A 14,816-nucleotide genomic window follows, 5' to 3' on the forward strand; every position below is an offset into this window, starting at 1 on the left:
AAAGTGGTGGTCAATTCCTTTTAAATTGTGATAGACCCAGAATTGACGTCCTCACTCTACCCCTGAGAGTGGAAGGCAATGGCAACTAACTATAGACAAAACCTGCAAAGAAAACAGCTGAGGGTGAAGCCTTTGCAGAGAATACGCGGAAAACCTGCCTTCAGGCAAAGCACACTTATCAAATGCTATTTTGGAGAAGATTGTAGCTAAGGTTGTGCTTCAGGACGTAAGTTTGCTCACTGAGCTGGTAGATTTGTTCTCAGACGTTAAATCACCATGCTAGGTAACATCATCAGTGAGCCTCCGATGAAGTGCTGGTGTTCTGTCGCGGTTGCTATTTATGTGTCTGTTGTGGTGGGTGATATCACTTCTGGTTCTTTTTCTGGGAGGTTGGTAAATGGGGTTCAAATCAATATGTTTGTTATTAAATAGGGTAGTAGAATGAGTTATGAAGCAGCGAAATGATGCTGAAGCACAGGGGCGTCCATGTTGTAATGCAGCAGGGAATAAAGGAGCAAATGCCTTGCATTTATACTGCAGCTTGCATGACCACAGGATACACCACAATGCTTTACAAGTATGAAAATGCTTTTTTGATGTGTTGTAACACTTGTAATTAAGGAAATGTGGCAATTAGTTTGTGTCCAGCAATCTCCCAGGCCCAGCAGTATGACAATGACCAAATAATCTGTTTGTGACATTGAGTTATTAATATCAGCCAGGATAAAGTCACGTAGTGACACTAACGTAAAGTCCCTTGACAAAATTGTAAAATTAACTGTAATGTCATGCAGAATATTCTAGAATTCCAAAGTGAAATGCTGTGAAGGTGCTTCCATTATTCACTTTTTTTGAAGACTCATGTTTAAGATTGAAAATTCATTGTGAAGATTGGTTCATTTGAAAGACTGAGAGATGCTGAGACTTAAAGGTTACTGGAAAAACACTTCAAAATTTTTCCAATAAAGTACACTTATTGGAAGAGACAATTATGCGGACAAAAAGCTGGATCATTATTCACTACAGAATTGCTTACACAAATAGAAATTGTTGGAGAAACTCAGCAGGTCTGGCAACATCTCACAGGCAGGTTTCTTAAAGCTCGACATGAAGGAGATTAATAAAGTGCGATGCACGAAGCAGGTGGGGAAAGGATCGGCTCAATACTGTCGAGCATCATTCTAAGGAAATCTGAGGAAATGTTTGAACATCTGATTGAAGCATGTATAAAATTGTAGTGTAAAGAAGTGGATGTGGAGATCCAGTCGATAGGAACATTGCAGATGAACGAGCAAGCTGTCAAAATGTCGATGAAGTGAGATTTCAGTCGCAAAAATGGGAAGATGAATGATTCGAGGGCAACACAATGGCAATTGACCTTCACAATATAGTGATTCCATCTTTAATACGTAGCTCTGGGGGACATTTTAGTTAGAGGCAACAGGTAACTGCTTTGTAGTCATTCTATGAAAGGTGATGTAATGTGATGAACATCAGTTTTATTACCAGTAACTTATGCTCTTAATGCAAATGGATTTGTAAAGAGTAGTGTTCTTTGCATGATCACTGTGACGCAAAGTTAATGAGAGGAGCTGTCCTTCTCTCTTGCGTTTACCTCACAGCACTGCAATCAAAGACCAAATGACAAGATGAAGAGGTCACAAAAAGCCACCCCAGGAGCAGAAGATAGTTTCTTCCACATTGCCATCAATGTGATGATAAGTATTAATGAATATCCACAACTCCAGTGAATATCAGGAACTAGCATGTCACTTGCATGAGTTAAAAAACACTGTCCAATTTAACACTATCCCTTAACTCCTGCCAAACTATATCAGGGAATTTCCATAACTTTAAAACCTAATGTTATGACTTCTCACCAACTACATATGCATTAGTATTATTGCTTGGTTGCTTCATAGCTCTATCCAGCAGCGCATACTAGGTACAAACCACAGCATTAGCACTCATGTAAAACAACTCTGCACCATCAGGACCCTGGAAATATTCTGCCAATAGTACTGAAGACTTTGCTCCAGAATGTGCTGCTCACCTAGCTGAGCTGTTCTAGTATAGCAACAACACTCACATCTACCTGACAGTGTGGAAAATTGCCCAGTTGTAACCTGTTCACTAAAAAGCAGGACAAATCCAACCCAGCCATCTACTACCTGATTATTCATTTTGCATGGCTTGCTATTTTTGCACTTGCCAATTTCTGCCTTTAACAGGCCATTTTTTTTAAATTGGGGGAGTGAAAACCTCCATTGACAAAATATCAATGTATTGGCAAGGTATTCTTGTTTTAACATCTAGACAGAGCAGGAACTGACAGCTGCTCGGATGTTTAAATGTGAATGACCAATTCAGAAAAGAAAAAAAATTTATATTCAGAATCGGTACACTTAATCCCCAGCTGCTGGACTCATTCACACGGTTTATTTGCAGCACTATCTTATGAAAATGGATCGGAAAATAGGAACAAGCAGTACATTTTCACTGACAGTGAATACAGAACTGCTGAGCTGTGACAGCGAAAGCCTATGAGACCAAAATGATATACACTGTCTCTTTTGTATTTATTCATATTGTTCAGATATTTTTCAATGCTTGAATATTCTGCGGAACAAGAATAATTGCAAATGTGGAGAATAGCTTAAATATTTCACTGTGTTGTAAAGAGGTCAAGCAATATGTGTAGAAAACATCATTGTCACAATAGATATGATCCTTGGTCTACATTTTGGGTTTTGGCCAATTGGGAATCTGAGACATTACCATAATTTCAGAGTCTCCAAATAAACCTAATGAGAAATTTAGTTGTTGCTTGTCCAAGAATAAAGTCAATGTTGTCTGTCCGCCTGTAGAGATTTATTCTGTTTGCCCAAATCTAAAGAGTTAAGCCTGGATTGTCCAGAGGGAAGTCATCAGAAGTTAGATGCTGCTGGGTTTTTGTCCAGCCAAAGCTGGGCAGCTGACCACAATGCCAAATATTAATTATTGTCTTGCTATGTGGTTGGTCAACTGCTAAAAATGTTGGTGTTCGAGATGTTGTGCAGCTATGTGGGAGTACTTCTAGTGACAGGTCAGTACTTTGGAGGCTTCAGGCTGACTGAGTTATCATGAACCACACCCTTAAAATGTTGAATAAATGCTTGATGCTGAAAACATTGAGTCATTAAACATATCACACAGGTTGAGATCCAAGCTCACACCTCACCATCTGAAATATGTTAGTCCTCAGGAGGTTTACCCCATGCAGGATACAGACTTAGAATGTTCATGGAATCCCTACAGTGTGGAAACAGGCTCTTGGGCCCAACAAGTCCACAGTAACCCTCTGTTGAGTAACCCAACCTGACCCATTCCCCTCCCTATTATCCTAGGTTTGCCCCTAACTAATGCACCTAATGTATACATCCCTGAACACCATGGATAATTTAGCTTGGCCAATTCACCTAATCTTGTGGGAGGAAACTAGAGCACCCAGAGGAAACCCATACAGACACAGGGAGAATGTGCAAACTCCACACAGGCAGTTGCCCAAGGCAGAAATCGAACCCAGGTCCCTGACGCTGTGAAGTCGCAGTGCTAACCACTGGGCCACCATGCTGTCCAGTATTTTGGATCGGTATGTTCAGATGTGTTAATGACGTTCCTCTGGGGTGGGTGGAATTTTAACCCACATCTTTGAATCTCAAGATAGGAACACCACACCACCATCACAAGAGTCGTCATCCCAAGGAGGCTAATAATTTTCTGGTCGTTTGACCATTGGAACACTGAATCCTTGTTCAATTAATAGTGGGTATTAGACTGTCTCGCTAACAGCCTAGTGAGCAGCTCTGTTTGGTCCAAAGTTCATTACCATCATCCAACTGCCCTTAATATAAATAACCATGCCTCACTGAATGTTCCTTCCAGATGATAACAGAGTTCAGTGGTTAGCTGCCTGCCACTGCATCATTGGAAATGAACATGTTCTTATGCCTGGGTTCCAGAGCGTGCCTTCATACAGCTATTGCCTCAAGCCTCCTATTTCTTCTCATTTCGTCATAGAGTCTTACAGTACAGAAACCGATCCTTCAGTCCAAACTTGTCTGTGCCAACCAGGTATCCTAAACCGAACTAGCCCCGCTTGCCAGTATTTGACCCATATCCCTCAAAACCCTTCCAATTCATGTACCTGTCCAAGTGTCTCTAAAATGCTGCAGTTATACCTGCTCTACCACTTTTTCAGGCAGCTCATTCCATATGTGCACCACCCTCTGTGTGAAAAAGATTTCCCCTCAGGTCCCTTAGCCAATGGAGGCATTTTTCAGCATCCTGTAAGGACCCATATCAGGCAAGAGTTTCACTGCTCTGTTTTACATCTATAATTCCAATGTTGTCTACCAATCTGATTAGGCAGGGTTCCTCTGGGAGTGGATTTAGTGAAGAAGCCCATCTAATCTGTGGCTGATTTCATTGTGCGGGACCGTGTTCAAATAACGGTCGAAATTGGTGAGTGGTGAAAATGACCTCTTTATTCAGCAAACGCAGTAGTACAATTCAAGGAGGCAATGGAATCCCCAAATACAATTCTTATGGTAGCCTCTTTCTATGTAGCTCTTTACATACATTAAAATTCTATCATTGTGGTGTTACATAATTTTATCTATTGTGCACAGACTTTGGTAAACAAGAGATTGTTCCGACATTTGCTAAGTGCTGGCTGCTACTCCTGATAGGACAGACAGTCTCCATCCTGTCTGCATGCATAATTAAGAGGGGTTAGTCCTTTTACCTCTTCAGTTAGTAAATATTAGTAAAAGTACTGGACCTATATGCCCTAAAAAAAGTTAGAAATTAAACATTTACTTCCTAGAATAAAGGATATTAAACTGATTACGGTAGCTGGGTTATGAGATTTGGTTACTATTTGCCGGTGTGAGTTTCATTCATTCATACAGTTTCATGGAAGCACTGTTTTGACAGTAAAGGGGTTAGTGGCCCTGTTTAATGTTTTTAAGAAGTACATACTAATTGGGGAAACTGTTTAATGTAATCTATTCAGGTCCCAGGAGATGGTTAGTAAGGGCTGATTAATATTATGATCTTTCCATAGCTTCGGGTGGCTTGTGGAGACACAGTGGCAGTGGGGGATATTGTTTCTGAATAGCTTAGTAGTCTTTGACATTTGTTCTGAGGTAGCTTTTGATGTAAATAGATCTGATAAGGGTTGAAGGTGTGAAGGAGGAGTAATGGGTTTGGAATTAATGTTTTAATTTAGTCTATCTTGCAATAGTAAAATGCACTGCAAAAATTTGGTTTTCTGAATGAATGAAAATGCATCACAGTAAACAATGGACTCATAAAGGGTTATGAATGAATGGGAATGCAGTATTAACGAATATGGTGAGCTGGTGTGTGAGTTAGTAAAGACATCCATAAACACAATATGTCACAACTGTGCCAAAGAATTCAGATTAGATTTGTATTAACTGGAGTCATTGATTCCACTTCCTGCCTTTTCACACAAATCTCCCTTGAAGTGTGATGATAAATGTAGTGGATGGGGCAGACAGACCAAACATTCCATTGCCTGCTGGGTCGATCAGATGGGTGAATGAATTTTGTTATTGGGTGGGATATAGGCAAGGGAGTTTTGGAGAAGCTGTAGTTTTTGGGAGGTAAAGGATGGGAGGCTGATTAAGAAAAGTTCACAATCCTTGAATTCAGTGATACTAAAGATATAGATAGTTTAGATCCAATGATATTCTGTGGAAACATTCAAGTTTAAAAGACTATACAAAGGAAGTTTAAGGGATATTTCTGGTATCATATGACTGTATTATGGTAGTAGAAACTAGAGAGAAGCCTTTATGCAATTACTTATAACAGTAAATTAATCTAAATTAATTAGTGTTTGTGGATGACACAAAGCTTGGTGGGAATATGTATTGTGTGGAAGATGTTAAGTGGCTTCAGGAGGATTTCACCAGATTTAGTGAATGAATAAGAAATGGCAGATGGAATATAATGTGAGAAAATGTGAGTTTATGCACATTGGTAGGAGAAATAGATGTGCAGATTATTTCTTAAATGGTAAGAGGGTGGAAAGTTCTAAATGTCTAAAGAGACCTAGTGTCTTTGTTGCTAAGTCACTGAAGGCTAACATGCAGGTGCAGTGAGCTATTAGGAATGCCAATGGAATGTTAGCCTTTGGTACAAGAGGATTTGAATTCAGAATAGTGAAGTCTTGCTTCAATTGTACAAAGCTTGGTTTGACGACACCTGGAGTAATGCGTGCAGTTCAGGAGTCTTTATCTCAGCAAAGATCTTACTGCCCTGGAGGGAGTGCAATCAAGGTTCACCAGACATGTTCTCAGGCTGGCAGAACTGTCCAATGGAGAGAGGTTGGGCACTCTAGGCCTGTGATCCCGAGATATTTTGAAGAATGAGATGCAATTTCATTGAGACTTACAAAATACTGAAAGGGGTAGACAGGGTAAATTCAGGTAATGTATTTCCCCTGCTTGAGGAATCTACAACCTGGGTGGCACAATTTAAAAATAAGGGGGATGCCACTTAGGCCTGAGGTTATGAGAAATTATTTAACTCCAGAGTGCTGTTAACCTTTGGTTCTCTCTACCACAGAGGGCTATGGAAGCTCAGACTTTGTATATGTTTTAGGAACAGAGAGATGATCAATGACTTCTGATTATCAATGGCATACGAGCTGAGGGGGATGACAACTTAAAATTACAGCTGTATCAAGAAAATACCCTGGAAAACTTTACATTCAATTTTACTTATACATGCTTTTATCCTGAATTAAAAGCGAGAACTTTTGGCAAGTTTACCACTTGCAATTTGTCACTTCTTTGGACTTTGTGGAAGAGCGTGGAGATTAGATGTTCTGAATGTTGGAATCTAATGCCCAAATCAGCCTTTCCTCAAGATGGTACAAAATTCCAACTTTTTATTTAGAAAGCCTGCAGTTTAGAAAAGCATATCATAAAGATTTGTGAACATGCAGAGCTATCCAGATGAATTATGGTGCAATTTTATGCCAACACACAAGAACACTGATAAACCAATTCAGTGTCAATTTTAGAAAGTCTTTATGCAAGCTTAGAGTACAGGCACCAATTCTAACCCTTCAGCAAAATACATGCTGGATTATAAGATTACACTCAACTGTGTGCAACTTGCCAGCTTGGACCTAGCAGTTTTAAAATAATGCCAAGGGCCTTTAGGAGCAGCTAGAAATTATGACTGGGTCAAGAAATTGGGTGAGTTAGGATGGAGCAAGGGGGTTTTGCTGATCCGTAGGAACCAAGTATTGCTCTGAAGTAGCCAAATTCCACCTACTGTCTCCTGCTCCAGAAAAAAATGCTTGGCTTTAAATTTTGAAAAACGCAAAATATTATTAATTGTGCTCTTCAAACAAAAAGAAAGTGAGGATGCGGTGTCTGTTTTAATAGGTAAATTGGTCAATATTTCTCGATTGTGCAGTGATAATATCCAACAAACTGTTTTCATCATGGGCTGTTTTCTTCTCTCTCTCTCTCTCTTTCTCTCACTCCTTCAGACAGAAGAATGTGATGAATGGTATATCACAGCAGCTGCCAGATGGAATAGTTGTATCAGCTCTACCCAGTGAAAGCCATTGTCAGGAATTGCTGTCTGAACCCATTCCGGATCCAGATTACCTCACAGGTCAGGCTGAACTTGCAGTTTTCACTTTTTTTGTGTGTGCTTAATGGGGAAACAATTAGACCCTGGATCAATCAATCTTTGACCTCTTTGAAGCATAATTGGTGGCCCCTCCTCATTAAGCAGGACTTTATGCTTTTCCTGTACAAAATGGCGTGTTCAAATGAGATAATTTTGCAATCTGGAGATAAATGGCTGGAATTACATATGTTTAATGGAGGAAAACATGACCATTTAAGCTGCTAATCACCTCATTTAAGAAGGTTTGTCACTTAACTGAACAGTGATATGCCTTATATACACCAATATGAAGTCTTTTGTGGTGGAGTGGTAGTGTCTCTGCCTGCAGGCCTGGGTTTCAAGTCCCACCTGCTCCAGAGCTGCGTCAGTAATACGGCTGAACAGGACAATTAGAAATATTTAGTAAAGGAGTGCGGATCTAAAGGCCAATTTGCAGAAATTGACGTTCTTAATGGCAACATCAAATATAAAAGGCTCAGGCAGGTAATTTTAACCTTAAAATGAGGAAATTTCAAACCAATGAACTGTCCAGGTGATGGATGCTCATCTTTTCGCTGAAGGATAAACCATTCAACAATACTCTGCAGACTTCTAGTGATTTTAAAATTCACACAACACTCATTTTCTAATGGAATCAAGTTGTGTGCTAAATTTTGCTTGTCAGACCTGTCCAAATTAACACCATTAAGCCACAGAGTGGACAAATGGACAGACGAGACAATAAACTAATTTGACTGTAGAATAACCATTAATTTATTGTTTAGTTATCTGAGTATTTTTTCAAATCCACAGTTATGATCAGGAACTAGAGTTATTTAGTGTTGACCATTCTGAAGATAAATGGTTGCCATTGAGGCGCTTGCAGAACAAATGCACAAAATCCACAAATTTTCCCAAAAATCGGGGACCTGTCTGCAAGAAATGTGGGAGTAAGAATTGGCTATTCGGCCTTTCAAACCTGCTTAACCAACCAATAAGATGATGGCTGATCTGTGACTTTATCTAACTACCGTGGATCACCCTCGCCGAACAAAAAAACTAGCTGTTTCAGCTTAAAAAGGTTTCAATTGATCCAAAATCTCTTTGTGAGGGAGAAGCTTTCAGATTTTCATAATCTTTTGTACAAGGAAGTCTATTTGACATTACTCCTGAAAAGCTTAACTTCAGTCCTGGACATTTGTAATCAAACTGCAGACAGGGTATAACACACCTCTGGAGCAACAGAACTCAAAACCCAAGTCTCCTGGCTCAGAGGCAGGAGCAATACTACTGTGCCACTCATCTCAATTTAACTATAGGGTTACATCCATTTGTACTGGGCAATCACAACTGGAAACAAAAAGCAGTTTCTACTTACTTTGTGTCAAATCCTTTAATATTCTTAAACATCTGAAGTAGATCATTCTTTAAGAGTGGTAAAATATCTGTCACTGGGCATGCATTTGAAAGAACTAAAGCATCATTGATACAACATGTCTTCAAAATTCAAATTAGTGTCATTCTGAGGAATTTTTGCTGTACTCAATCACATAGTGTAGTGAAATGTCCAACCAGTACTAAAGCCAAAAGAAACTACCTCTATATACGCTTTCAGGATGGCCTGGTTCAAAAATTGAACATTGAATTCTGGGTGGTCCCCAATTTGCTATTTAGCTATTCTTCAGTATCTCCAATACTTCATTATTCGTGGGGACCCGGGCCTCTGAACTGTTCAAAGAAACATGTAGTTTTACAGCTCAAGAATATCCCTTCACATATTGATATGAGGGCATCCCAAGCGTGATCAAAGAGGGTAGATTTTAATAATGGTCACAGTCAAAACTTGTATTTATATGCCTTTCACGTAATGTGGTAAAATGTTACAAGGCACTTTACATGGCAAGGTTATCAACCAAAATTGGCACCATTCCTCTCCCAAAAATGGCAGTCAGAGGTAGGTTTTAAGAAAGCAACAAGGGAGCATTTTTGAGGGGGAAAGGATAGGCAAGCAGAGGGTTGAGGAGTGAAATCAATAGTTCAAGACTTGGAAAGTTGAAGGCATAGTTATCAATGACAAATTGATCAAAATCAGAGCTGTTGCTGAGACCGGAAGCTTTGGAGTGTAAATATTTGGGCAGCATAGTGGCTCGGCGGTTAGCACTGCTGCCCCGCAGCGCCAGGAAGCCGGGTTTGATTCCAGCCTCAGGTGACTGTCTGTGTGGAGCTTGCATTTTCTCTCCGTGTCTGCGTTGGTTTCCTCCAAGTGTTCTGGTTTCCTCCCACAGTTCAAAGATGTGCAAGTTAGGTGAATTCACCATCGTAAATTGCCCATAGTTTTCAGAAATGTGTAGGTAAGGTGCATTAGTCAGGGGTAAATGTTGAGTAATAGGGTAGAGGAATGGGTCTAGGTGGGTTACTCTTTGGAGGGTCAGTGTGAACTTGTTGGGCCAAATGGCCTGTTTCCACACAGTAGCGATTCTGTGATCTCAGAGGTTGAGTCAATGTACCAGTAGAATGTGTGTTTACCAGGCAGGGATGCATCATCTGTGCACTAATGTAGATTCTGGATGGGTTTGTGCACCGGCTGAGTATGTTTTCATTCAGGAGACTGATGGTTGATTGCTGTGTTACTGATTGAGATTTATTCAGGAAAGCAAATGTTATTTGTGAAATTTGTTATTGAATTCTTTCACAGCAGAAAGAAATTTTCAAGGTGATAAATGGACGTTATTGTACAACATTGCTTGTCCAATTATGGCATGTAATTTTATTTTGAAAAACGCTGTTTTCCATCTCTATTACCTGCTTCATATATTATTCAAAATATTTGCCACTCTTTCAGCAAGAAGTACATATAACTATCTGTTTTATAGTTTATCTGTTCCCATTCATATCTGTTCTCATTTGAAATAATAATAAGGTTTTAGTTTATCTGTATTATTCTTGTTTTCTACAGTGTTTTAAGAGCATGGTCTGATGCTTATATTCATTCAGCAGATCAGTGGCTACTGACTCTGTCACTGCACAACATCTCTGTTTATTAAGAAGGGTAAACAGACTTGGAAATTACAAAAAGATCTATTTATTCACGTTTGTTGATGGTACAGTGATCATTGGCATAGCAAGTGGTGTAATGAAAGCACAGCATTGTAGAAATAATGATAGATTAAGTGAGTAGACAAAAACATGGCAGATTGATTTCATCAGATGTGAAGTCACTAATTTTGGTCCCAAAAATCAGAGCATTATTTAACTAGTAAACAGTGGAGGTCCAAAGCGCTTTAGGCGTTAATCTATGGAATTAATAAAAGGTAGTAGTCAGGTCAAAAATATAGTAAAAAAATAGAATATTAGCCATTATAATACAAGGGCTGGAATACAGAGGGAAGGATGTTTTACTGCAAAGTGTTATACACCACATCTGCATACTGTGTACAGTTCTGAGTATTGTATTTTCTGAAGAATACTTAGGCAAGGTGCAGTGCAGATTCACCAGAAATTTTCCAGAGTCCCAAGGGGTGGAGTTTGAGGAGAGATTACTCGATTACTCCCTGAAATAGAAGTGGATGGCTGATCTTATTGAAGCCTTTAGGACCTAGTAAGACATTGAGAATTTGTTTGAGAGAATTATTTCCCGTTGTTGGGGGAATCTCGGACAGATCTTAAAATAAAAATCTGAACAAAGGCGAGAAGTTGGCAAAGTCTCCTTACGCAAAGAAAGATCCAATTGCTGTACTCCTTCTCACTAAAAGCAATAGCCACTGGATCAATCCATCATTTTAAATCTGCGGCTGTTTGGTTTGCTAAAATTTTGTTTACAGCCTTCTGCACAGCCAGATGATAATTTGTGATATGGCCATCAAGTCTGTGGTAAGCTTCATTTCAGAAGCCTCACTCTGTCAAATCGATGTCTGCTGCAGTTGCTACTGAGGCATAGAGCAGACTGCGAAGGTTCAGCATGTATTTACCACTGGTTTCTGGGCCCCCTTTCTCAGCGGAGTTATCCCTAGCTTCTTTCAAACATGACTGTCTCTGCAGTGTGTGCACTTGCTGTTTGTTCAACAAGTTAATAAATTTCCAGCTGTGCAGTAGTTTTCTTGTTTAGTCAGAGGGATCAAGATTACTCACTGTGACTGGGAATTGATTTTTAACTGAAAGAGCAAATGATAATAGGGTGGTTTGTTTTGGTTCATTGATCCATTGCCAGTACCTGAGAGTTTTATCTCACAGGTCCCAGAGGGGCTCAGCTGAAATGACCCTGATCTTACAGGCAATGTGATATTATCACATACCTGCACATTAACAGTTATTGAAATCCGAGCTCTCAAGTGTGACGAGTATTTTGAGTTACCTGAACCTGACACAAGCTATTCATGAGTGAATTAACGTGGAATTTTCCACAATTGGTTGAATGGAGCAGAGATTCACTGAAGCTGTGGTAATCCTGAACTAGGATTTATGTACAGTGCTTGCATACTAACATCAGGTCGTCTTACTGACTCCCCAGAGTAGCCTTACTGCTTAATGTGCACGAATGGTTTGTCACTGAATCACTGGATGTTGTGAGCACTCAGCCTGAAGTGACAAACGGGCTTTGCATCCGCCCGTAGCATTGGTAGAGGTTGCATTTGCTGCAATGCACAGTACACTGTCACTCTGCTTTCACTTTAAACCAGGAATGGGTGGCATGGTGACTCAGTGGTTAGCACTGCTGCCACACAGCACCAGGGAACCAGGTTTGATTCCTGCCTCAGGTGATTGTCTGTGTGGCATTTGCACATTCTCCCTGTGTCTGCGTGGGTTTCCTCCAAGTGCTCTGGTTTCCTCCCACAATCCAAAGATGTGCAGGTCAGGTGAATTGGCAATGCTAAATTGCCTCATAGTTTTAGGTGCATTAGTCAGGGGTAAGTATAGGGGAGAGGAATGGGTCTGGCTGGGTTACTGTTTGGAGGGTCAGTGTGGACTTGTTGGGCTGGAGGGTCTGTTTCCATACTGTTGGGAATCTAATCTTAAAGAAATAACTTGCATTTACGTATCATCTTTCCCCACCCCAGTACATGATGCAAGTGTTGAAGTACTTTTTGTAGCTTAAGCCACCGGTGATTAATTATGGGGCTTAACATATTGTGAGCAACTCTCACAGGTTTTCTTTTGTTTTACATAATGCCCTGGTATTTAGGTTGAAACTGTGGTGAATAATAGGAGCCCTCTTTCAATAGTGCATGTTAGAGTCTTCCATCTTTTTCTCCATCTGGGACGTTTTACTGCCCTAATCTCAACTATATTAATCTGCCTGTAATTTATTCAGGTAGTTTAAAAAAAAGCCTAACCTTTCCTTATCTGTCCCCAGGTCTCCCAGTGGGTATTTATCCTTCCCTGTACTGTGTCCTTTGCAGCTGCTGTGTGTTATGTATGAATACATGTGCCTTGTCTTCGTAGAAAAGGCAAGCTATTAATTTGATTCTGAACACATTTACTATTAGCGATTTTTTTTTATTACCTACTGTTTGCAGTGAAAGTCATGGAAGGAAAATAATTTTGCCCATTCTTGCTGAACTTTTTGAAGCAATCTGTTTATTATATATGTATATAATTGTGCACTAATATTAATCAAAATACATATTTCCCATTTACGGAATGAGCTCACAGTGAATGAACCAAGAAATAATTTATCTGACCTGAAAGAGATTAGTGCTTCAGAGAAAATGTTTTCCTAAATGCTTTGATTCCTCGGTCTCAGCACAAATTAGGTGAGCTTTTTCTTTTGCCGTGACTCCATTCAGACCTTGTAATGTTGCCATGACGTGGGGCAGAATTCACTCCTTCCAATTTTATGATGGAAAATGCACCTTGGAGGATCAGAGATGCTGGTGATACATTTTTCTGACTCAAGACAATTGATATTCCCTGCCTGATCTTGAATGCAGGCTATTACTGTGGATTGTACTAATGCAAGGGAATTGTGTTTACCTTTCTGGTTAGCACCCATGTAAATACACTAAATTACATCCATTTGAAGAAACTAAGCTATTGTCCTCCCAGAGGTAAATGTAAATAAAGTCAACTATTGTTACAACCATGGCAGTATTATCACAAGAATGGAATCCTGCGTAACATAAAAGCAGGAAGCTCAAAGTAAATGTTTTCTTGCATGCAGTTCCCATAATTCCAGCAGCTCAGATGGCTACTTCAGAAGTTTTCCTTGATTTCCCTTTAAAGGCCAATGGGATACGTGGCGTAACTTACACAGACTAAATGGAAGAATTAGTTGTTTCTGCTCTGTGGAAGGAGGCAGTTTCAGTTTTCCTATGCTGTTGTCCTTACATATCAGGAGACCTTGTGAGCATCTCTATCTGTGAACCCTGTCTTCAGTTAACTTAATATGCAAGAAGAAATGTGCCATACATAAGAGAGTCCTGAGGAGGGAGATCATACTTTCACCAGGTTACATTTTATGGAAGGTAAGAACTAGGAGCAGGAATAGGTAACTCAGCCCCTCGAGCATGCCCTACCATTGGATATGGCCATGGTCATGGCCGTTCTCATCCCAGCCTCAACTCCATGTAAACATGTCCAACCACTTCCAGGGAAAAGGCCGACCATTCAAAAGAAATGTCAAACGTGCTGTACTAGGCAGTTGGGACCTGAAAGAGTTAACAGACATCATGAGTTAAGCTCCTCCCAGTCAGGATATAAAGCACAGCTCTCAGGAGAAGCAGTCCAATCTGGTTCCAGTCCTCCCATTGTTGGTCTAAGCTCTCTGTTCCCTGGAGCTAAGCAGAAATGTGTGCATTAGTTTTAAGCCTGGGCTGTGGTCTCACCAGAGCATACCATGTAACGCAGATGTAACATATGTAGCTATTCTTCAAGTCTCTTCCGACCCCACTTGGCATCAGTAACTTTGACTCATGCCAATCAGAAGGACTGAAGACAAAGGATCATCTCCGCGGGGAAAACAGACATGACCAGAACACATGCCAGAATGTAAGCTCACAATAGGCCGATCACTTGTGAAACCTAAAGCATCCAGTGTTCCATTGTTTTGAATGTCGAAGATCATGTCAAGATTTATGGAGGCGTTCCCTGATACTATTAGACAAACTGCAGGCTTGTGA

At 40.1% G+C, this 14,816-nt stretch overlaps 1 protein-coding gene across 1 annotated transcript in view; it reads left to right on the forward strand.

The window, feature by feature from the left end:
* The window catches only part of astn1 (astrotactin 1), a 2,207,527-nt gene that overhangs the window by 1,691,141 nt on the left and 501,570 nt on the right, over nt 1-14,816 (forward strand). Inside the window, exon 14 of the mRNA XM_043700015.2 lies at nt 7,577-7,704. Coding sequence (XP_043555950.2) covers nt 7,577-7,704 — 128 coding nt within the window. The remainder of the gene's footprint in view (nt 1-7,576; nt 7,705-14,816) is intronic.

The sequence above is a fragment of the Chiloscyllium plagiosum genome, unplaced genomic scaffold (assembly GCF_037043375.1).
Source record: "Chiloscyllium plagiosum isolate Xiang-an unplaced genomic scaffold, Cpla_swu_hap1 HiC_scaffold_9, whole genome shotgun sequence".
In the NCBI taxonomy this organism is placed as follows: Eukaryota; Metazoa; Chordata; class Chondrichthyes; order Orectolobiformes; family Hemiscylliidae; genus Chiloscyllium; species Chiloscyllium plagiosum.